The 24,410-nt window shown below is 36.9% G+C and overlaps 2 protein-coding genes across 3 annotated transcripts; one reads left to right on the forward strand and one right to left on the reverse strand.

Annotated features, from left to right (window-relative positions):
• The first annotated feature begins 237 nt into the window (after positions 1-237).
• On the forward strand, positions 238-11,067 carry mastl (microtubule associated serine/threonine kinase-like). 2 transcript variants are annotated; one of them, XM_066717960.1, is made up of 13 exons: positions 238-629; positions 1,427-1,564; positions 1,697-1,836; positions 1,952-2,040; positions 2,636-2,742; positions 3,104-3,275; positions 4,070-4,242; positions 5,013-6,275; positions 6,655-6,793; positions 7,309-7,329; positions 8,257-8,370; positions 8,896-8,997; positions 9,126-11,067. In XM_066717960.1, the coding sequence occupies exons 1-13, from the start codon at positions 465-467 to the stop codon at positions 9,281-9,283; spliced, it is 2,781 nt and encodes a 926-aa protein (XP_066574057.1). In that variant the 5' UTR covers positions 238-464; the 3' UTR covers positions 9,284-11,067. The 2 variants fall into 2 exon arrangements, with proteins under 2 accessions (XP_066574057.1, XP_066574063.1); XM_066717966.1 differs by lacking the exon at positions 7,309-7,329.
• Positions 11,068-11,573: 506 nt separating this feature from the next.
• On the reverse strand, positions 11,574-24,032 carry acbd5a (acyl-CoA binding domain containing 5a). The gene is made up of 13 exons (XM_066717980.1): positions 23,981-24,032; positions 23,432-23,548; positions 20,084-20,204; positions 19,021-19,093; positions 18,797-18,914; positions 16,523-16,693; positions 16,109-16,327; positions 15,698-15,792; positions 15,198-15,432; positions 14,649-14,848; positions 14,208-14,258; positions 13,678-13,787; positions 11,574-13,190 (listed from the first exon to the last, which is right to left on the reverse strand). The coding sequence occupies exons 2-13, from the start codon at positions 23,505-23,507 to the stop codon at positions 13,178-13,180; spliced, it is 1,482 nt and encodes a 493-aa protein (XP_066574077.1). The 5' UTR covers positions 23,508-23,548; positions 23,981-24,032; the 3' UTR covers positions 11,574-13,177.
• Positions 24,033-24,410: the final 378 nt, after the last annotated feature.

Below are 24,410 nucleotides of genomic sequence, written 5' to 3' on the forward strand. Positions count from 1 at the left end.
ACTGCTAGCCTCCTGAACAATGAAACCCTCCTGTTGTCTTTAGTACTGCCTGTTTTGTTTTTTTAATTAAGTGAAATACCGTAATCCTGGGCATTGAATGTGAAAATACAAATTTGATGTATGCTATTTTTAATCATCTTATACTCTAATATAAAAACACAATTTTGTATTTATTTATGTTAGAAACCCGCGTGACGAAATACGTCACGAAGGACCCCACTTTGGAGCGGATTTCAAATTTTGAAAACAAGTCCAGCGGGTGTGTGTGGGGAAGGCGGAGGTCTCGTCTTTCTTGTCCATGTTTTGGTTTAAACGACACTGAAAACCTTCAGAACAATATTTTTTGGGGGAATAATAATTTAAGAATTTATACAATTTTCAATTCTATAGCGGACGCAGTAGATGGTCACTTTTCGCTTCACATTTACCAGAAGCTGAAAGCTCTGTCCCCGGTGTCGGCAGTTATGGACGGAGAAGATCAGCCCGATGACCTGATGAAAGGGGTTTCTGGAGGCGCCAGGCCGGCCTCGGTCGAGGACTTCGTGGTCGTGAAGCCGATCAGCCGCGGTGCCTTTGGGAAGGTCTTCCTGGCACGGAAGAAAAGCAATGCCCGGCTCTATGCGATCAAGGTGAGGACATGGTCTTTCCGCTGTGGTTTGTTCAGGACAGATATCTGTTGTTCTTGATGCTGCTTGTTTACTTCCGTAGTGAGTACTGCGTTAGCAAAGGTACAGCAATTACACTACATTACACTGCCAATAATACAAACTGAGCAGCTTGTCAAAATTATTCCATTCATTCTAGTGTTAGGGAATTCATGTTTACATTAACCTGCATCATTCATATATGTATATGCAATTAGCCTTTTTACATATCTGTATAATTTGTTAAACAATATGTATATCTTCTAGAGACTAAATAGATATGTTGTCATAAAAGATGGGGCAGGTTTTAACAGGTTTGCTCCAATTTGATAGCCCAGTACTACGTTCACAGTATAAAGGCACAGCAGTTTCTGCGAGATTTAAATTGTTTAAACAATAAAATAAATAAAGGAAAGAGGCATATTTGACGTGCTGTTTTAACACAAAACAAATGGAAAAATAGCCAAGCATGAATCCGTATAATAACACTAATACTAAATAATACATTAGACAAAATTAGGAACTATATATAAAGTCTCCACTACGATCTTCTCGGACTGCTTTTGACTACATGCAAAGTGTCTCATGTGTCTCTGATTAGTTTTGAGTGTCAGCCATTCAGAAGGCACGTAGATAAAGCTTGACAGATTCCAGTTATTGAAACTGCATTGAACACAGCTTGCAAATTTTGTTTTCAAGAGCTTGGTTATAGGACGCATGTGAAACCTGGGTTTGAGTTTTCTATATTCGGAAACAATTCTACTTACCCTCTTCTTTTTCAGGTCATGAAGAAGGCTGATATTGTTATTAAAAACATGATAGACCAACTGAAGGCAGAGAGGGATGCACTGGCTCTGAGCAAAAGCCCTTTTATTGTGCACTTGTACTATTCACTGCAAACAGCTAGAAACATATACCTGGTAAGTCTGTGAGGGACTTTGCACAAACCACATTTTCAGAATTCAATTTGAGAACATAATATAGTCCAGCAGACTTTCAATTAAAATTTTAATGAAAGAATATTGTATTTTTGTTTGTTTGTTTCACACCAGGTAATGGAGTATCTCATTGGTGGAGATGTTAAATCTCTTCTTCATGTATATGGTTATTTTGATGAGGACATGTCGGTAAAATATATTTCAGAAGTTGCACTCGCGTTAGACTATCTTCACAGACATGGCATCATTCACAGGTATGGTAATCTGCCAGATTCATGTTTTAAGTTTCATGTCTAAATAAATGTTTGTAATAATTTGTTAATAATAACCATTATTTATATTTTCCTATTCCCTACTGTTTTCTAACAGAGACTTAAAACCAGATAACATGCTTGTTTCCAACAAAGGCCATATCAAGCTGACAGACTTTGGGCTTTCAAAAGTTAACCTAAATCGAGGTGGGTACACAAGTAAAATAGCTAAATGATTTACTAGTTCATATTAAGAATGGCTAACATAACTTAAAAAAATAGTTTAGAGTAATCAGTGTGAGTAATAAAAAAAACTTGAATTTGTGAGTATAAATTACAATTTTGACTCTAGTGATGATTTGAATTGATTCAATACTTTGAGTTGTTATACCACTTATTCATTACATAATTAGGATTTATTAGATTTATGAAGTGTGTGTGTGCTTCATAGACACTTACATTGTGACGATTGTTCCTGTTTCTGTACCTGTCCATAAGAAATGTAAAATTAATTAGTGGATGTTTTTAAAGAAAATTTGTTTTTAAAAACATTGGTTTAGCATTTCATACAGTTAAAATAAATAATTTTATATTAATAAAGACAGGCAATTATGTAAGAAATATGAAATTCTATAATTGCAGTATTTTTCTGGTTGTTCTGAATTTTGTTTTGTGAACTAAAAGAACAATCAATTAAAAGATGAAAGGGAAATGCCACTGAAGTGTGTGAAAAATGTAGTTCTATCCCATGTTTTTCATGAATGCAATGCAATGTACTGAAATGCCAAAATTGTTTCATAAGAGTTGAACCTGATGGATATCCTGACGACGCCTTCCTTAGCAAAGCCGAAGCAAGATTACTTTCGTACGCCTGGCCAGGTTTTGTCTCTGATCAGCTCCCTTGGTCTTGTAAGTGAAACAATTCTGAACTAAATATTTGATAAATCTTAAGAAATACTTATTTTTAGTAATTCATTATGGAGTGAATGGTGGGATTAAGGGTACAATGATTTTTGGTTTAACCTCAAAGAATTCCCACCTGCAATTCCTTCATCAGGGTGGTCTAATAATTAACTCTTCTACAGTTTTATAGCATCAACAGACAGTCTATGTAGAGTTTCATGTTGGGTTTGTGGTATCTATTTCACATTTGTGTATAGAATATATATATATATATATATATATATATATATATACAGAAATGTATACATTGCAATTCATAGCAAATGGGATTTTTATTTGTAATTAATGCTTTCCTTACTTTTTTAAGAACACACCAGCAAAAGGCAAGCTGTCCAGTTCAGCTTCAGCACAAGCCAGCCCAATGTCCTGTGACAGAGTACAGCATTTTAGAGGGTCGCACTGCTCACCTTTGTTGAGAAGAAAAAAACAAATGTTACTTAGTTCTCCAGTTTGCAGCCCCAGTGTACTCCGTGCATCATGTAAGTGGTACAAACATGTAATCTACCCTCCTTTTTGTTCAAATGTTTTTGCTCAAATACACATTTCAGCAAATTGATTTAATGTTGAAGCGATGGTTCCTCATGTAGGTGAAAGTGCTAGGAACATGTTGTGGCTTTCAGTCAGCATTGGGTATGCACAGTTTGTGAAAGAATATGGAGAAAATATATTCAGACTCTTTATGATATAAGCAGAAATATACAGAGTTTACTGCAGGTTTTACCACAGACAACCATGCCATATTAAGACTACACTGAAGCAAATGGACACGATGATGATACCCAGGGGAGTGTCAATGAGGATAATGGTGGCTATGTATGATGCATCTTTCAAAGATGTTGACCAAAATGTATAATATGTGTTTTATGACAAAGCAGTGAGTCTAAAGTGTGAAAAGTTGTTTTCCAGTAGCACGTGCTTTAAAGACTATAGTGAAAAAATATGTTGCTGTCATGCAGAGCAAGGTCATTCTGCTTTAGGTACCTGCTGTTGTGCAGTAAACCTTTCTGTCTAAAATGTATTGCCATTAGGTTAAAATAAGGAAATGGATACTTTCTGTATCTGTTTTGATCAATATTTTAGTAAATGCAAGCTTTAATTTTAGCTGGCGTTAATTAAACCGTGGTTAAAGTATAACATATAAAGCTTCAAGCAGACTTAGGATCAATGTCAAAATCAATATGCTGCTTATAATAGCAATACCAGTAATATCTTACAATACATTATGTATATCATGTTAAAATATATATACTCTTTATGTCTCTGTTATTTTCAGACGCCAACAGTTCAACATTCAGTCCTGGTGTTCCAGTGAAATGTCTGACTCCAAGGCTGTTAAAATCGAGGAAAAGGTTCGAGTCTTCCAGTGTCAGCAGTCAGTCCTGCCTTTTCCCTTCTAGTACAGAGTCTGATAGCTGTATCAGCCCTGTGTGGGATTCTGAACAGCAGGTCAGTCCTACCTTGAACAAAATCAATAACCCTGAGCATCCGGATGCCAAAAAAGTATTGTTGTTATGCAAATCTATTTCCTGGGAGTGTAGATCTCCTGTTCAAAGTAGGTATTTCAGAGTTATCCTATACTGAAATGTGAAGAAAGAAAACCTATACATAATGTATTTAAAATTATCGATACCAGAGATTATTGCTACTCAAAGGCCATGTACGATGATTGTTTATGGACTACATGTGTTTAGTTACACTTTGGAAATTTTGGAATTGATCTAACTGCACAATACTATCTTGGAGGTGAAGTTTGTGTACATATTAAGATTGGTTGTGCTGTGTCACACTGTTCTAATGTGTTGCTAGAGGGCATAGTGAGGCTGACTAAAGCACTCATTCTTTGGTTGAAGTCTGCTTTCCATCTTTTATATCACACTGTCAAGTAACCCAAAACAGATTGTTTCTGCCAAGTCGGTGAAATGTTTCCAGCGCATGTTGATTCTTTTCAAACCCACAATTTTCTCGAATAAGTGATTCAGAGAAACAAGGAGCTACTAAAATCATACATGGCCTTCAAATAATAGATTTTATTTTCACAATGTTGTTTTATATTCATTATATTCTTTTCCTAAGGTATTATAGGTACTGTATAGTTTTCATTCTCAGATCTTTGAAAGTCTTACAGATCTTTTGTAAGCATCTGCTTTATAGAAAAGGACAAAGTAATCAAATAGCTTTTTCTACAATGTGTCATTATTTTTATTATTTTTCCCTAGCAAATGGGAGAGAAAGAGAATTTCCCAAATGCACATGAAAGGACTAGGGTTACCAATACAGTACCTGGGGATCTCAGTGCTGGGAGGATTCGTGGAGGGAATGCAGTGAATGATTTCAGGAAACTGAGCAGGGATTCTGTTCTTGGACCAGCTGAACATTGTGAGCTTGATAGAAGATCTCAAATAGGATACCTACAATCTGCTCCGAAAGACACTTCCAGGAAATGTGTATTTGAAAATGAGTGTTTTGAAAAAAAGAAACTGCAGTTCAATGAAAATGAATCTTCTGTTGCTACTCTGCAGAATCATGCTTCTAATTCCAGAACTCCAAGTAAAGCTGCTTCCAAGACGAACCAGGAAGTATGCCCATCCATACAGGTGGACAGCAAGGCAAAAGCCAGCATTAAAGAGGCCACTGGTGAACAGAATGGAGCTGTGAAGAGAGGTTTTGAGCAGGTCGACAAAAGTCCTAACGAAGTCATTCAGCTCAAGAAAACCACTGCTGAATACAAACGAGGGTGTCCAATATCAGAAAAAGAGACTACGTTCAGTACAGGCTTGACTATGGAGTTTGCTTCGGTGATGCTTGAGGATATCAGAGGTGGTACAACTAAAACCACAATTGCAGAAGATGAAATGTTAGGAAGGACCAGTCCTATTCCTGTAGCTAAGAACCTGTTGGGTGAACTAGATGAACAACCTGGAAAGCATAACCATAAGGAAGTTATTAATTCCAGCTTTGTGTCTGTTGATGAAGATGATGAACAATTGAGAACTCTAAACCTGGGCTTAAACTGCTCAGCTCATGACCTGTCTAATATTACAGCTATCCTTGACAAGGACATCTGCGAAGTGGATGACTGTGTGAAAGACATATCGTTTGAAGATGCTAACGAGAACGAAGGCTCCCTAATTTTCCATCAGGATAATTTGCCCTGTATCAACAGTAGTAACGGCTCAAAGCCTCCTCATTCTTCTTCTCAATTAATCCAGGCAAGAGAGAGAGAGCACTTTTTTGATTTCCACCCTTTACAACCCTGTGTGGCAAAGAAACCTCCCTCTGCCCTTAAACAAAAGAATGTTGTGGCTTTCAGAAGTTACTGCAGCTCAATCAATAGGTCCAACATGACTGTGAGCTCACGGATGAGTGTTGGCTCTCTGGATGTCATGGAGATGTCAACGACCTCCTTCAGTAGTATTCCAGTGGCTGTGACTCCTGTGCAGAAGAGCAGACGATCCAGCACAGCCAGTTCACAGTATCAGGTACAGTGTTTTGTTAGCTCTGTTTCTTAAGCTAGATCTTCTCCAAGTGTTTGAAAAAAATAAAATAATATAACTGGCAAGATTTTCTAAGAGCTCTGGTAACAGTACAGCAGTGGTTAATCATACACAAGAATGGTAATTGTTTTTGTGTATTCTTATATTTAATATTGTATGTTAGCCTTGTGCTCTTGTGGTAGAGGTACTTGTTTTGAGTTTCTACATTTTTGAATATCCTTTGGCATTTAAGGAAAAAAGACGACATGGCTTAAGATGTAAAACTTGTTGAACTTTATGATGTTTCACATAAACGTGTGAAACTGTTTTTACTTGGACACCAGGATATGTGTGAAGATTGTGATTGTGTGTAGGTGTATTTCAGACTCCTCAGCAGACCCATACCCATACCCCATTCAGGACCCCAAAGAGCGTGCGCCGAGGACCGGCTCCTGTGGATGGAGGGCCTCTCCTGGGGACTCCAGACTATCTGGCTCCAGAACTGCTTTTAGGAAAACCTCATGGTAAGGAACACGAACGGTTTTTCACCAGTTCCAGTGCTAGGCTTCATGAAATGGTTCCTGCGGGATCTGAATAGAAGAAAGCAGACCTTGGACATGAGACTCAGAGGTCACGCAAGGGAGAGTAGGGGGTTGACTCATTAGGGTTTTATGGAAGTTTCGCATTGCACCTGTAGAGATTAACAAAATGAGCCTGACTAGGATACAATTGACACACCTTGATTTAAGGTCAACTCCTGACTAGTTAATACATTGTTGGGTTCGTAACAATACATTTTATGCCCATAAAGGACTCCTATTGAGAAATGAAATCTTAAGTGCTTTCATTTAAGTCCAAATCGGCAAGAATCTTAATATGGGTATTTCACACCTTCATTTTAACATGCAAGGTTTTTCTTAAGATATTGGCTAAAGTTACAGTCTTGTGCTTTGCTAAATATTTCACACTGTAATCAGATTTGCCATATTTGATCAATGGCATGCAGTGTAATACTGTTTTAACAATGCTTTTCTTTAAGTTCCAGGATTTGCCCATTGTGGTAAGTGTGCTGTAATCCTGCTTTTTTTTTTTAAGGTGTTGCCATGAGCAATTAAACCCTGGGAATTTCTGAGCAGTGCATGCGCCAATGGCTGTTGTTTCTGTTTGCTGCACTTCACTATTTTCTGTAAAGCAGCACAAAAAACAGATGGCCGATTGTTAGAAGATAACAATGAACTGTTTTAACACTGATAAAGTTACATCTGTTAAGACCCTCAGCTGCTCTAGCTATTTCCCTTTCTAACTGTTTCAGCTATTGTGCCTTTTTGTCATTATGGGTCTGTAACTGCTCCTATGTTATTTCTCAATGAATTTGAGAGGGTGAATGTGAACCGTATGTTAGAAGGTTTCTTATACATTTTTAATTAAACCCAAGATTCACTGTCTAATCTGGTCAAGCCTTTCATTAAAGAAGCACAGTTTCATTTTTCCTCAGTGTTGAGTATTCTGTAGAATGTTATGTATAAAACATTATTTTGTATATAACAGATTTTGTACTTTTGTATCAATGTTTTGTATCTAGTGGAAACTGAGTGCTTCAGTTTGTGGAATAATTGGATGTCCAAAGTAAATTTAAGACATAATGTCAAACTGTGCTATAGCATAATGTTCTAAGCAGACTTGCATTAATATAAAGTGATATGTGATAACACTTTAAATTACTATTTTCTATGCTACATCTTATATAGCAAGAAATACAGCCTCGATCAATGTAGTGTCAGTCACTCTTCCTGAAACTGTTATGTGGCGCACCATTGAGTATGCAGTGCTTTTTGCTCAGGTATCACAACGCACACCTTATTTTATAATTTGTAGGACATTCATTGTTTTAAAACAATACATTTTGTACATCATATTGACATTCTAACTTTGACCGATCACTTTCAAATGAAGGCAGCTTTCTAAAAGTGTGTTTCATGCTCTTCAGATTTCATGGTAGACTGGTGGGCTCTTGGCGTGTGTCTCTTCGAGTTCCTGACGGGAGTGCCTCCGTTCAATGATGAAACGCCACAGCAGGTGTTCCAGAACATACTCAACAGAGGTGAGCTTTCAGAGGCTGCACAGCACAATGTGTTTATTTAACTTAGTTCTACAATCCAGATTGCCCATTTTCATGTTCATATTGCTCCAGAAAATGTTTTGATGAGGTATGGGCTTGGTATGTACATACTGAACAAACATGGTAAACAACATGTGGAAAGAAATAATTGCTTCCTGTCCCCTTTTTTGTGCTATATTTTTTGTGTTGCTTGCCTGGCTTTGGGAGGAGCACCTGCTGTGCTTTTTGACATGCTCTTATGGGATGATGTATCCCCTAATGAGGAGCTGTCAGCACATGTACACCAGTGCTATGCCTGTAGAGCAAGGATTTACAGTTCCTGCAGGGGGTCAGTGCAGCCTCAACCCCAGGAATTCACTCGTAATGAATATACACACCTCTGAAAGACAACTGGCCCCCTCACATGTCCTCTAATGTGTGAACTACAAAATGCACAATTGCATCATAAAATTAACCGTTAAGAATGCAGCTGATGTGTTTCACACTTTTACAATTCCACCATTTTAGACATACCTTGGCCAGAAGATGAAGAGGAGCTGTCACACAATTCAAGGAACGCCATCGAGATTCTTTTGACCATGGACATGACCAAGAGAGCAGGACTAAAAGGTGAGAACCAGACTCCAACGGCATTCGAAAACATTTCAGATTACTTTTATTGCATTATTCAGAATGTCTGCTTCTTTTGTGTGGTTTGAATGTGCTTTACGTTTATTTATTCTTCATATGTCTTCTAGAACTCAAACAGCATCCCCTATTTGAGGGTTTGGACTGGGAAAACTTACAGGATCAACCCATGCCTTTCATTCCCCAACCTGACGATGAGACGGATACTACCTATTTTGATGCTAGAAATAATGCCCAGCACCTGACTGTTTCTGGCTTTAGTTTATAGTGGTTAGATTTTGTTTTCTTTCCAATTTATGTATAGGTCGCATACTATACCATAGAGGTGAGATTAAATAAAAACTAAAAAAGTCTACTGATGACAAATGTGCAGTGATTTTCAAAAGAGGCAAAATAAGATGTGGGCAGCAAAGTAATTTCTAAAGCCTCATCTGGGACACCCAAACTTATTTCAAATGGTACATGTAGAATGTATCATGTATCCACATTCTGCACCTTTAAAATACAAATGTATTGATTTGGTTACTTAAACCAGGCTTTAATAATTATTGTGTAACCAGCTTCTTATACTGACCCTTTTGAAAATGATGCTGTTAGTGTTTAACATGGGAGAGTGCAATTATCTTGCATCCAATAGGACATCCGTCTTCATGAGAAAACACTGGAACGTAGGCCAAGTTTTTCCAACCGAGGGACAATTTTAGTAATGATGGAAGATTCTATATCGCTACAGTTTTAACCGTGCTGTTTGAGAATATTAATATATATATATTTGATTATATTTTCATTATTTTGATCATGTAAGTTATATGGAATATTGTGCAATGTTTCCGTAACTGTTTGTATTGTTTGTCACAGTGCTTTTGTAATTTTAATTGTCAGCCCATCTTTCCACATTCTTAGTTGCAAATGTATGTTCTTGTTGTTAAACCTTATTACTAAATGCAACTAATGCTAAGTTATGTTGCAACATACTTTTACTGTAAAACAAAATGATAAAAACTCAACACTAATCATGGATTGAAACCTAAAACCAATATAAACTACTGTGCCAAAGCATAACATGCTTTATAAAGGGGATTTATGCAGCTCCCAATATGCAGCGTGCAGTTTTCAGCTTTTCAGTCTTTTTGTTAGTGCAACGATTCCTGGCATTTTTAGTGGTGTTACAAATAAAGGATTATGTGTATAGCATTTAGAACTGTGTAAATGATCAAAGTCATTTTCCCTTTGTGTATGCAATATAACCTGTTTTCTCATCACAATGTACTTTCTAACCCACAGGTGTTTGTGGATGTAATAATCGTCCCAAGTGTAACATGACATCCTTTACCTGGATTGTTTGGGTTATTTTTTGGTCCTGTAATCATAGGCAACTAATGTTTTGATTGGAATTGTTTAGTTTGAAAACTAAACTAAAGCAGTCTAGAAACCACAGCTTTCATAGGCCACTATTAGGACTTTTCTTTTCACACAGGGATGCACTAGTGGAAACCAGGAATCTAGGGAAATTAATACAATTAATACAAATTAATGACGGCTGCAGATCTCCATTGTTCATTGTTGTGTAGTGATTTTATAAAGTGGTGGTTATAGCCTCGACAACAGTCCCAAAACACATTTTGTGATTTGCTACAGGTCTCCTTTGCTGTTTTCTCATTCCCAGCACCTGCCATTAAAAAAAAAAACTTGCTGAATCGCGAAGGACACGGCCCTCATTCGGTCACCCAATGTGAAGAATGTTTGCCAGACGTAGGAGGGATTCATTCCACACGTGTAAACATACTACAAAAAGGAAGAACTACATTTGTGCCCTGTTAAAAATGTACATGCATACACTGACACTTCATGCCCATATTTCTAGTTACAAAACCAACATGGTAACAAGTACATCTGCTTTGCATATATCTAGTAAGTCCAATTTAACTGGACTTCCCCCCCCTGTATGGTCATTTTGTAATGCATCTATATTTATCTGTTTATCAATCCATCTGTTATTTTTTTAAATTTGTACACCACTTACTGGCTAACACAGGTATTTTGAAAATTCAATACATGTTTTTATCAGAAGTTGTAAAATGTGCTTTTGGCCTGGTTTCCACACTACAGAAGTTTGGGTTGATTTTATTGATGTGATATTTCCTTTAATGTTACATTGTAGTTGTTTATCCAATCTTTGTACAATATCTACAATGTCCAGTAAAAAAAGAAATATATTAAAGCGTTTAACAAAAAAGCCTACTTATTTTATTTTAAGTTGTAAATTTTATGTCCAAAGAGAAAGCTGTATATTGTAGTTGGTGATATGAAAGCTTACATTTCACATAAACGGACACTTAGTAATTTATTGATAAATATGTATAAATATGTCTGTCTATTAGAACAGCTATAGTTCATAAAGCAGTAAAAAACTAAATCTATAATCTCCAGATGCAATTTTCAGTATTACAAGAATAATTCTGGTGAAAATGGTTTCATAAGTCATAACCTATTTGTACTCATACATGACACCAATTTGAAATGATCTCACATTTGAAAAAATTTATAAAAACACCAAATAAATTATGAAAACTTTATTCATGCTTCAGACAATATTAAGTTTATCATGCTTTTAGCTGTCCCATTTGTGAAAGAAAAAAGTGAAAGCAATATTAGTTTCATTTTCATAAAAAGATAGTGCAGTATATGCTTTAACAAAACAACAGGTCTAGAACTAAAATTAGTTCTGTTGCCAATGCATACTTTACAATTACAGATTAACTGAATATAGACTTCTATACTCTTAGCCATATCAATACAGTGCAATTAAAATATTGCATATTTTTATCTTCATAGTTTCTACAATCTGATCTGTACAGCTATTATTAACAGTATTAGACAATTTACACTACAAGAAAAATAAACAAGGATACTGTAGCTGAAGATAACAGCTCAGTGGGAAATAAAGAGTATTAGAACATAAATATTGGAATTAAAATATCCTTGCTAGTACTACTGTGCAGTACATTTAAATATTTTCTTGGCTTCATGAGAAGCATAAAAGGGACTGAAGATTTCTTTACACCGTTTTAGCTCAACTTCATGACAGTAAAAAAAACATGGTGAAGGAAGATATATTTAACAGATGAAATGTAAAAAAAACTAAACAAAACACAAATAAAAAGAATCATAATTAAACCAAATGGATTTCAGGGCCTCAGAGGATGTAGCAAAGTGTCTCACAGCAGGAAACCATACACTGATGAAGTCAAGGCTCTGCACTGGGCTGTCACTCAACACGTATCCTTTCAATCACCAAGATGCCACCAACCCGCAATGCTGTACCTTGGAAGTCTTTGGAAATATTTTCTGTATCCTGTTGCATTCTTTGGATATGGTTTACATAGTTTTTTTTGTCACCAAATTTCTAGCCTTTTAATTGTATTGTAAATATCAAAGGTTAATTAGATCTTGATTAAATCATTAGGCTGTATTAGTAATGCAGCACAATAAATGATATATGTACTAAGAGTACCACGTCATTCAGTGAGTCTCACCACAGATCTGCCCAGACTCTTTAGCAGACTTTAACCGTCAGGCAGGCAGACATTAGGAGATGGTGAATGGTTTAATTTACAATATGTAACCACATAGTAGAAGGCTACAGGAAACAAATTTCAGGGTACAAAAAGCCTTGAACAATATAATGTAATCGTAATGACCTTTACACCTGACACTGAGACATATGCTGGTCTACATGCTTCAAAGAGATTAGGTTTAAACAGAAAAGTTAAAACCAAAGTTGTTTTACTACAATCAAACCATTAACATACTATTAAACCACACATAGCCAACGTCTTTCCTTCAAATTCATTATATGCAGTAATTCGGAAAAGGAATCTTGACTGTCCTTTCTACCACAGTCGTCGTATTAAAAACTTGCATGATTATAAGTTGGAATACCATACATTCACTTTTTTTTTTTTCCTTGAATGACTAAATCCATTTCTTGTATCAGTAGATGCTGTAAAGGTTGCCACTTGTTTCTAATAGTGCCATCATTGTAGTGCAAAAGCAGGAATTATACACACAGAGGGCAAGGGTGACGCAGTCCCTTTAAACTAACAGGACCTCAAGAGCTTGCAATGCACTGAGCCGTCTTTCCCTCAGGACATCCCATCTATCAGTTCATTTTCCTGTAAGAAAGAGAAAACATGAGATCAGCAACTAGTTTGCTCAACGTGTGCTAGCTCTATGTGTGGCAAGATCCTCATTTACAGTACTGTAAATTGACAGGATTATCTGCCACACACTTCATATCAAGAGAAAATTAAGATGTGGTAAGTGTAACGGGGCTCATCCGTGCATAATGAGCCCATTACAAAGTGACGTAACCCCTCAGTTAAAAGTAGTACAGTGTTAAGCCTCCCGTGGTAGGAGGCCCGGCCTTTTAGCGTAGAGGGCTTAACACTGTACTGCGCTGGAGCACTCGGAGGGGCGCCGGTGGTGTGCAGTTCGAATCCCGGGCGGGGAGCTCCGACCCACATCGACTACATAAGGAAACATATTCTGGTGTCAGGAAAAGCTGGAATCTACCCAGAGTGTTTGGTGGTTGGGAATTCCTGCATAGTTCTACAATGCAAATTCCTTCAAGCAAGCTAGGTCTTTAGGTCCCGTAATTACCTTCTCCTTCGTTGCAGATAGACACGCACAAGCCATTGCACAATGAAAGGCCATGCCACAGCAAAGGCCAGCATGCCTGGGGAGATGTCAAAAGGCCACCAGGATGGTTTCTGCAAGAAGAAAATCTCATTGAGCACATACTGAAATACTAGCAGGAGCGTGTCCTTGGATAGACCGTGTGATCGAGATAATACCTCCCACAAAAAAGTTCAATCGGGCTTAATGAGCCAGTGTTTTCTTGGCAACTCATGGTTAATGTCGCTAGTTTTGCTTCGGATTTTACCCATTTTTAATTTGCAAGTATACAAGCAGGCAAAATAAGACATTTCTTCTCAGTATGATGAAAGCTAAAGTGACATGTCTGACAAAGTGCAGGCCCCCCGTTCACGAGACAGTTCAGGGTTACCAACACTGCGGTCACTGGCAGTCTGATGCAAAGCTGTATCCAAATAAAACAAAAGTTCACAAATCAATCTGCAACAGAGAGCAGTCAAAAGATTTCATCTGATGGTTCACAATGGATACCATACCTTCTTTACTGGAGGAGAAGGATAATTTTCTTGTAAAGATAATGATCTAGCCTGTTGAGAACAAACACAGAAAACACACAGAGTAAACAATAAATAAATAAATAAAACATCATAAATAAGACTAATAACATTATATTATGTTTAGACAATGTTTGCTTTAAGCTGCTGCCAGATACAAACAGTAAACAATTAAAGAGTTACTGCAGAAAAGAAAGCCAAAGAACAGCTAAAGTATTAAACTTAAAAAAGTAGGCCAGACTGGCAACCCTCTAACTCTGTCTACTGCATGTTTTGATCCACATGTAGCCATTGCAGGGGAGAAAATCATGTGTTTGACTGGGATGCAGACTAAGTCAATTGTAATCCACTCTTTACTGTGTGGCTGATCTGGTGCTGGATAATTAATGACTCGGCCCTCCCCAGTCCTCTGCTAGCACCTACCTGAGATGCTGTAAGTGCCTCTAAAGTGTGTAGTCTCTGCAGCACACTACGCATGTCCTCCTGCAGCCTGGTGAGGGCCACAGCGATTTGCTCGTTCAGGTTTCCCCTGGATGTGCTCTCTGTGCCCCAGCGCTCTCCGTCACCCCCACTGCCCAGCAGGCCCCCCTGCGCTCCTCCACCCACGCCCTGTGTCCTGACACCTGGTCACACATCAGAAGCACAGCAGTCAGAGGCAGACCAAACCAATGCAATGTTGGCTACACTGGTTCACTGATTTAACTCATGCCAAAGGAGAGTCTTACCTAAATTATCATGAAGGATAAACTAGATTAGATCTGGATTTGTAAAATCAAACAGCTATCTTGATTTCGGATTCAGCTGTCACTCAAAGTATTTATTAATGACTGATTATTGATTTCCCATTAACGGTTCAGCATAAATATGATAAAAGCTAACCTCATCCCTCCCAAAATAAAATAAAAGGTGTAAAAACAAATATCCTTGTAAGAGACACAAAGTCGAGCACAAATATAAAATATAATACAGTACCCCTGCCTCTCCTGGGTCCCGCGCTGTCAGACCTCTCCGTGTTCAGACTCTCTCTCTGTGGGGGGTTTCCGCCGGCTTCTCCGTCTTCCCCTCCATGTTTGACGGCCTCAGGTCCTGCCTGCAGAGTCCCTCTTCCAGACAGCTCTCCAGCCTGCACCACTTCTGTCCTGAACAACAGGGCACTGCGACTCACTTCACCCGTCTCCATAGAGTGGCTGATGAGAATCTCGGAGCTCTAAACGTAATCAGATTATAATCCTAATCATAATGACAACAATGTTGAGGATGATAAGAATTACGATCATTAGTACATAAAGGGGCATGAGTTAGTTTCCTTTTTTTTTTTTAAGGTTTTCTTAAACCTTAAAAAGGCCACAGTGAGGCAAATCAACACCACAGCATCTCTATTCATAGGCCACTTGCTGATATCTAAAAATTACTGGGTCCGCACTGGACACATGGCTCAACTGGTTCTCATTATTATTATAATTGTCACTTACCTCCTCCTGACCAAACTGCTCCATAGAATCACAGTACACCTCACTGTCCGAGTCGCTTGTTAAGTGATGCAGGCTGGAGACATCCTCATTGAGATCTGAGGAATATTATACAGGCTTTTAAACCTCCCTGTTATGCGTATACATGCCACAGCAAGAAAGTACAGGACTAAAGAACAACCATTAATATAACTAAGACACGTAAAAGAGAACAATGTAAGACATGCAAAAACATAGAACCAGTTTATAGGAGATATAAAACAATGAAACTGTAAATTATTCTTTGTCATTAATCACATCATGAAAACATTTTAGGGATATTTCACAAAAGCATGATTTTATCTATCCACATACTGAAATATGTACAGCATGTGTACCAGACTGGTGTGGCTAGGAGAACGGTTAGTACTTTACCACTGAGATGGCCATTGATCTCGCACAGCACAGGGGGCTCGGGAGGCTGGTCGCTGTGGCTCGATTTCTCCTCACAGTCCTCACTGTTAAGCAAAGCCCTGCTGTCCGTCTTGGTAACTACAGAGGGAACGCTGTACTCTACACTGCCATTGGCAAAGGGCATCGTCTCTCTTCCTGACGAGTCCTTGATCTCTGTTGTCAGGTCTGAAACATCTTCTTCTGCAACAGAGACACATTGAAAGGAAGATCTGACAAAACTGTTGGGCACTGTTGACACTCAGGAATTTAGTTTTGAACTTTTAAATCTGTACCCCATGAACTGCAAAAATCAATCAATCTATGTTCTCTCTCCCTATTCTATGCAGTTTTCTGAAATGTCACATTGTCGTGTTTGGCTCCCCAAGCTCTATTTACCTTTCTCAGTCTCCTCCTTCTCCTCCTTCTCCTCCTCCTCCTCTTCTTCTTCTTCCTCCTCCTCCTCCTCCTCATCCTCAATCTTTTCCGACTCGGCTCCACTGTCGCTGCTCTCCAATTTGCCGTTCATTGTGATGCACTTCGGGGTCGACGTCAACATGCTTCCAAACCCTGAGGACAGCCACGGTATAAGACACTAATTTTACATTCTTTTAACTCTAAGTACATTAGTCAGTTTCATCTGCCAAGAGAATAATGACTTATCACCAATGAACACGACTGCACAGAAGCGGTCAATGCAAATAGGCAACATGGCTGGCAATTAGCTACTTGGAGGTCTGTGCTATTTCCATAGATCAAAGGTGTATTAACCACAAAAACCTTCACCTTTCCCCGATCTTTAAGACTAAATCTTAATTAGTCTTCTACGGATGTGTTCAGCAGTGAGTCGGTGATGTAAAACCCCACAACATTTACATTTGCCACCCCTTTAAAAAAACATTAAAAATCTATAGAACATCAAAAACAATAGCAAGGTATGTTTAAAAGCTATACATAATGGATCTAAAAAGCATCTATATCTAGAGGTTTAACTAATGGGTCTAACCAACACACTCTATTTCTGGTAAAAGACTAAGACAAAGACTAGTTCAATTTCTAATATTAAATGAGTTTAAAAAAGAGTCTGTTTAATGTGAGAATTTTTGTGCTTTACTATAAAACACTGAGAAACAAGGATGAGAAAAGAGCTGAAATCTAGGGCAAAACATCATCCCAGAAGCACATTTAACATGTTCACCTAAAGACAGTCTTTACAGTTAGATCAATGTCAAGTTTCAGCCACACTACATGTGACAACTTCTCCAGGTATGCAATAAAAACTGTACCTATAACCACTTTTATAATCATCAATAATTCCTTCATTTTTTAATCCCTTGGTGTAAGACAACCAGGACCCGTTCACACAAAAACACACACAAAACACATTTCCTGCAGACTTTTCTGGGTTTTAAAAAGGAAATCTATGTATAACATGTTAATCTGGAATTCGGATTAAATGCCCAGAGGTTCTGGTTATATCTCCTGTCTCAAGCAATACACAAAACAAATATACAAAACCGCACTACAAAGCAAATGCTCAAAAGTGAGTTAACTACGCTGTCAACAAAATAGGAGTGGGACACTAAAGATCACACAGACTGCACATTGACACTTGCCTTCCAGTGACCTAGCAAATTTTTCCAATCGGGCTGAGCAAGAAATAGAAGCAAAACATTTGTATTAATGCTTCGGGATGCATTAGTGGAACAGCTATCAAAGCTCTTTCCTCCAGTGGACAATGTGTTCACTTTTTCTATGTACGAACAGGCTACTGCTAATGTCTCCCCAAAATATTACAATTATATTTATGTATATATCTTGTCCATTCCTGCTTTGTGTCTTGCTATATTTGTATGATGATTTAAAAACAAAAAGGAGGATAAATGTGTCTCTGGAGGAAAAAACTTTGAACTAAAATAGTACGTTTACGATTAAAAAAACAAAACAAACAAAAAACACCTAAGAAATGTCAAGAAAAGTGATCCAACGTGTGGATGCTACTGCAGATTTGATGTCCTCCTAGAACTTCTTCCAGGTCCCCAGTATAACATACATAAATATTTTGGTGTAATGAGCTTATTGAATTGGCTGAATGTCCTGTCACTTCAGTAGTTGTGTTATTCAGCTATAACTTTTTTAAATCCAGCGCAGCAGCAGCAGTTTTTGCTGACAACAGCAGACAAAGTGTCATGAATATAACAAATCTGCAAATATGCCCACAGCGACTGAAGAGCAAAGATTTAGTATAACTGTCAGGTAGAGATGTGATGGAAGAGCATATTACTGCAATGTAGCAGCTATGAGAAACACTATAGCTTATACACATCTCCAAAACATGTTATGCTTCATTAACCACATATTAGTGACTAGTTTTAGTATCTAGATTTTAGAATTGCAATTGTAGTTCTTCACAAGGTGTTTGTGATGTTGTTGCATTTTTATTATGCATCCCAATATGCCTAATGCTCTCAGGAGAAACTTCATCATGTATGCTGCCATATCAATGAACTATTATGCTATTAATGATGCAATGGCTTACAAACTGCAAGACAATTAAAATGGCTTTGCCTGAGTTTTTTTAGTTTTTTATCTATTATGATGATCTGTTCAAACAGCTGTGTGAGATCTCTCAGCTTGATCTTGATCAGTAAATCTGTAATTTTAATCAGTCACCTGTGGTTAGGTCAGATACGTTGGATATCTTCTTTTTGTCTTCCACAATTTCATAGAAGGGTCCCAGAACATGAAGCAGCTCTTCCACTTTCTCTGTCATCGGCATCGTCTCCAGAATCTAAAGGTTGGGAAAACGAATGTTAATCAAAAGAAACGTGTGTATATATGTTTTCTTCTTTCCGGTTTAAAAGAAAAATAGAAGAGGAAAAATCAACATTGTGTACCTTCTTCATTTCTTCAACATATGCGATCATTGCTTCATCCTTTGACATATCTCCTAAAGAATTCCATGCATCCCTACAGCAAAATATAACACAAGTCAGGTTTCTTGTAAGATCTCATGAATCCTTGTTTAATGTGGTGGGTTCACAGGCTTGCAATTTCAAGCATGAAGTAACGATCTATTCTTTTTTAGATAAAAAGAAATATTATAATTGCGTCTTTGAAAACGTTAGCTGAAATTGGCTCTCCTGGGTCGGTTTACAATCGGCCAATTTTAACGTATCTGTCGACTGAAACCAGTCACCCATGCAGCCCCTGAGGACTGGAATGTCCTGATCTGAAGAACAACATTAATAAGATATTGCTACAAAACAAGGAAAGCAAAATAAGAAAAGATAATAAGATAATACAGAAAACAGCAACAGCTCATAAAAGATAAAATAACAGTAACCTACAAATCTAAATTAAATTTTCATCACCCTGCATTGCTTTGAGAGCTCTGAGACATGGCTGCCCCCCTTGGAATAAAAACAATTGAGTAATTTGGTAACTCCCTGTGTGAAGTGGAATTTACTTAATATAACATACTATACTAAAGCACCATACTAATGATCTGGGCACTCTGCCACATCCTTCCTACAAGTGTGTCAACAGATGCTTCTATTCATATTTAACTTCTTTACAATACTTCAGAGTTCCAGTGGGTCAAAAACATGCTGCCAGCTATTTTCATACAACACCATTTAATTTGTATTACATAATTTCAAATCAAGCCTGTCAAGGAACTGCAGAGCAGAGAGCTCCATCATGCTGAGTTTCGGAAAGGGACAGTGAGGATTCCTGGCAATACTGATCACAAGATTGGATATGCCTGCTACTTCAAGGCTTCTGTTCCACTGGCATCTTGAAGAACAAAATGAAGGGCAGTCACAGCTTATTTATTTCAGCACATCTTTTTGTTTGTTTGGTTACAAGAGAATAACACCATCTCAGAACTGGACAGTCATTAAATGTCTCCTCAGAGATGCAAGAAAATAAGAATCTCAATATGAAAAAACACTTTACCATTTGTATTTACCAATGGGATCCCAGAAGCCAGGTCTGGGAATGTTGCAGGGTCCTTGTGTAGCTTGCTTATAATAACTATAAAACTTTAGCATCATTTCATTGGACGGTTGAAATGAACCTGTTTTAAGAAAGAAAAGAAGAAAAAGGATGGTGACACAAGAACACAGAGTTGTAAGATCAGTGAGCTGATTGAATTCTCAATTCACATTTTCTGCTAAGATATGCAAGGCTGGATCCCAGATTTAGTTCTCATAGGAAAGATGATTACCATTTTCCTGAAAAAATGGCAGTTTTGATCTGTCACTCTGCCCCAGTTTAAACAACAATAAAAAATACAATAGTCATTTTTTGGGAGCAGTATACTACTTTCACCACAACTTAAAAATGTCCTCATTAACATAGGTGTTAGGCCTAGTATCAACCAGAAATACTTTGAATTTTGTGGGCAAGATTCATGTAAACAACAACAACAACAACAACAACAACAACAACAACCACCACCAAAAAAAATCTGTGGTTTTCATGCACAACATAAATTTAATATTTCGTTATTTAAAATTAGATTTCTCTGGATAGTTGAATAATGGCAATTGGGATTATGGCTGTTAAATTAAATTAGTAATTGATTTAGTAGGCTAAGCATTCTAAGAGACTCTATCAAGGTACACTGGATACAATCAGCTAGGGCCTACTTCTCTTTGTACGTGAAATGCTTTAAAAGTGATCTTGCTAGAGACTATTACAGCAGTGGTAAGCAACACTAGCTCCTACTGTAAATTAAGTTGTAAGGAAAATCCACAATTAAATATAACATGTATTTTGATTTTCAAATAGTTTGTGAAAAATGTATCTTTGCTCTGTGAGTAAAAGATCTAGAGCAAAGACGTTGGGTGAGGTATTTAAACTGTAATAGATGAATGAATGAATGAATGACAAGAGTAAAGTTTGTAAAAATGCCCAAAGAGAGAAAACACTAAACAGCTTCACAGATAAGGATAAGTTAGTGATGACTGATGGAAAACTAAAGATAAGGTGCTTAGATTGCAAAGGGAAAATATATAAAATATGGGTTTTCTAACAGTAATTGTACTATATATACGGAGAGCTCCAAACATGTGTTGCTGAAATTCTCTGCCGACTATCAAGTAGATAATTGACTCTGTACGCTGAGACCAGAGACTCGTTGTCTGTGTGCATTTGTTTCTATGTGTAAAAGCAATGAATGAAGGGATCTATTCAAGAGATCTCAGAACTTGCAAGCATTGCATAGTGATTCAAAAAAAAATGTTTATCTTTCCCGAAGGCTTCAAATGTATCTTAATAACTAGCAGATTCGTAGACCCTAAAAAAAATCATGCAAGTTAAATAAACAATTCGATTGTGAAGTCCACAATGAACACAGTCTGTAAAAAGAGCAAGATGACCTTTATCTCCTTTAGCCATAGTTGCAAATTCTTCCCATTTTTTTTTTTTTTTTCATTAGTGCTGCTAAAAACTAGAGCAATAGGAAAGCATAAAACTCCATTAACCAATTATTCAGATTTCAGGGAGAAGATGAGATGAATGCTGGTAATTTAATAGAAGAGCTATTACAGGCTGCCCAACATAATACTCCCCCAGCCAATAATATTTATCCTGATATTTCACTAAAATGATGGGTACACTTCAAAGGTTATTCCAACTAATTTTAAAACGGCATTTGGAATGAATCCAGTTTTGTAGCCAACTTAGGTCAACCTCACAAAAATCTAAATACAGGGGATTGTGTGAAGAAGTGGATTGGTAGTGTAATAATCACTGATGCAACAATGTGCAAAATGACTCAGCTTTACTCGAATCAGCTGTTTACAAGAGTGGTTACATTTAATAATTGGGTCTTGATGTTATACAAAAGTATATTAAAACACAATGCTTACATATTACACTCTGTTGGGATATATCTGCAAAGTTTCCCCATGAAAACCTTATGGCAAGCCAAGTTATCATTTAGAGACATCTTCAATTGCATTTCAAGATATATCTTAAATACATTTACAGATATATGTAAATGTATTTAAGATATCTGTAAATATTTAGAGATACTTTTAAATTAATTTCAGATATCTTTAAATGTTTTGAAGGCATCTTCAAATACACTTTAAATATGAAATCTGCAATTAATTTACATAGACTATATCTTCAAAGTGTTTTAACAAGGTACAGGTCAGGAAGTCATTTTTAGATATCAGAAAATGATTGGTAGAGATCTCAAAATAGGAAGTTATTTATAGATATCTCCAAATGAATTTCAAATATCTTGAAATGAATTAAAGGTATATTTACATGTATTCAAGATATCTTTAAATTATTTTCAGATATCAGTACATTGAGTCAAATAAGATCTCAAATTAATTTAGAGATATCTGTATGATGTAAAGATATCTTTAAATATTTAAAGATATTTTGAAATGCAATTGAAACCTCTAAATGATAACTTGGCTTGCCATTAAACCTCACATCTTGTTAACAATCAGGGGCTAAAAAACTGTATGCATTCTGTCAACCCGTTTAAGCAATGTTTTATGTTTTAGTCTGAAGCACCTTGCAGGGGCTTATTTGTTATTTTTATGCTGATTGCACTCTTTTTCTCTCACAGTGAGCTCATCCAATAACAGTTCAGCTAAGTTCATGTCGGAGGATTGGCAGGACCAGCATATTTCACAATGCATTAATTTGGGTAAGATATGCGTCATATTGGAAAACAACACAACACATAAAGAAAAAGTTCCTTTCTTGAGCATGTTGAAAAAATGAAGAATGAAACAAGATTGTTATTTTACAAATGTAACTTAAATTAGCTGTACTGTATATACTGCTTGCACATACACCATACTTTTAAGCTCCCTGTAAGTCCCAGATTTCCAAATGTCCCTCTTATCTGCATTAGTTTTAAAATGTATCTTCAGCATTCTGACTAAGAGGCAAATGCACAATGCAATATGGGAATAATAGTTTTACAACAGTAACTGGGATAAAATACCAGTACAAATAATGCATATTTTGTTTTCAAATGTATATTTATATGTTGCATTAGCATATTATTTATGTTTTCCCCTTCTAGTTAGATTTCAGTCGATGCATCAAAATAGATTTGATATCTTTGTTTAAAGTGGTAGTTTCAATGTATGCACGTTATGTTTAAACTAAATAAAAATGCATTTAAAAAAAAGTGTCAATTACACTTAAAGAGTTGATCTGAAGATAGATGGCAAAAGACATCAACGAAACCAATCAGATTAATTCACTTCATGGGTGCTTTCAGTCAACTAACACATCAGTTTAGAGGAGAGAAAATGCAGCCCTTACCATTTTGTGGTAAACTCTGAATTACTTTCACTGCAGCGTCAAACCTTTGTTCGTGGATCGGTCTTTCATCCGCCATTGTGACACAAAATGGAAAGTGTCAGCAGCAAACCTTTAAACCTGGGGATTATAAATATCTGTGGGTAGCTGTCTGCATTAAAAAATAAACCGACAGTGCCGACAGTGTTGGCGTCATATATCGCAGTTCAAAGGTCTTTAATTATTGTCTAATATAGTATACAATTATCGCCACAAAAGATCACAGAATAAGTTAACTTCCACGAAGCTTTTAAACGGTTTAATTAAATATTAACAATCGTCTCACAAATGTAAACAGTACGGTCTCCAAACAGGTCATTCCTCCACTAGTATTACTTAGCACACATTCTTCCCAGGGATGACACATTGTGGGTTTAATATATATATATATATATATATATATATATATATATATATATATATATATACGTAGATAAGGGCTGTCATAAAATCACACAAAGAATCCAGATTCTGCAAGTATACAGTTCTTACAATGTCACAAATATAATCTACCTGCTGCGGTGCAAATACGGCGACCTCTCTAATACGTCCATAAACAGGAAGCATACGAGCCTGCCCTTGCAGTGCATGCAGGTAGTTGTAGTTCCGCAAAGACCAACTTGCCAAGTGCGTCAAAAACCAGAGTCGGCAAAATGACGACAACGACCATGATGCATTGGGAAATGTAGTCGTTTGTTGGGAGTTGTAGTACTTAAAAGGATACTGTTTTATGATGTATGTATTTACTAGTCGTGTATCATTTATCTAATAGGGTCGATTTCAAGGTACTGAATTAGTATAGTAAGTAGTTATCGAAATTGCTGAAGTGGAATACAAATAATGTTATAATTTTACATACACCTATTCTAATCCAAAAGCGGAAGTGTGTATTGCATATATATGTATGATGCATTTACACACACACGCATATGTAGAGTAAATA

This window comes from Amia ocellicauda, chromosome 2, assembly GCF_036373705.1.
Source record: "Amia ocellicauda isolate fAmiCal2 chromosome 2, fAmiCal2.hap1, whole genome shotgun sequence".
Classification (NCBI taxonomy): Eukaryota; Metazoa; Chordata; class Actinopteri; order Amiiformes; family Amiidae; genus Amia; species Amia ocellicauda.

What these genes read in the sequence shown, in the direction of transcription:
- acbd5a (XM_066717980.1), bottom strand. Translation starts at nt 23,507, where the DNA reads ATGGCGGATGAAAGACCGATCCACGAACAAAGGTTTGACGCTGCAGTG. An exon ending in CGTATCTGACCTAACCACAG is followed by an intron (nt 16,694 to 18,796) that starts GTGACTGATTAA and finishes GGCTGTCCTCAG; the next exon opens with GGTTTGGAAGCATGTTGACG. An exon ending in AGGCACTTACAGCATCTCAG is followed by an intron (nt 14,259 to 14,648) that starts GTAGGTGCTAGC and finishes TGTTCTCAACAG; the next exon opens with GCTAGATCATTATCTTTACA.
- mastl (XM_066717960.1), top strand. Translation starts at nt 465, where the DNA reads ATGGACGGAGAAGATCAGCCCGATGACCTGATGAAAGGGGTTTCTGGA. An exon ending in CCCGGCTCTATGCGATCAAG is followed by an intron (nt 630 to 1,426) that starts GTGAGGACATGG and finishes CTTCTTTTTCAG; the next exon opens with GTCATGAAGAAGGCTGATAT. An exon ending in CAGCTAGAAACATATACCTG is followed by an intron (nt 1,565 to 1,696) that starts GTAAGTCTGTGA and finishes GTTTCACACCAG; the next exon opens with GTAATGGAGTATCTCATTGG.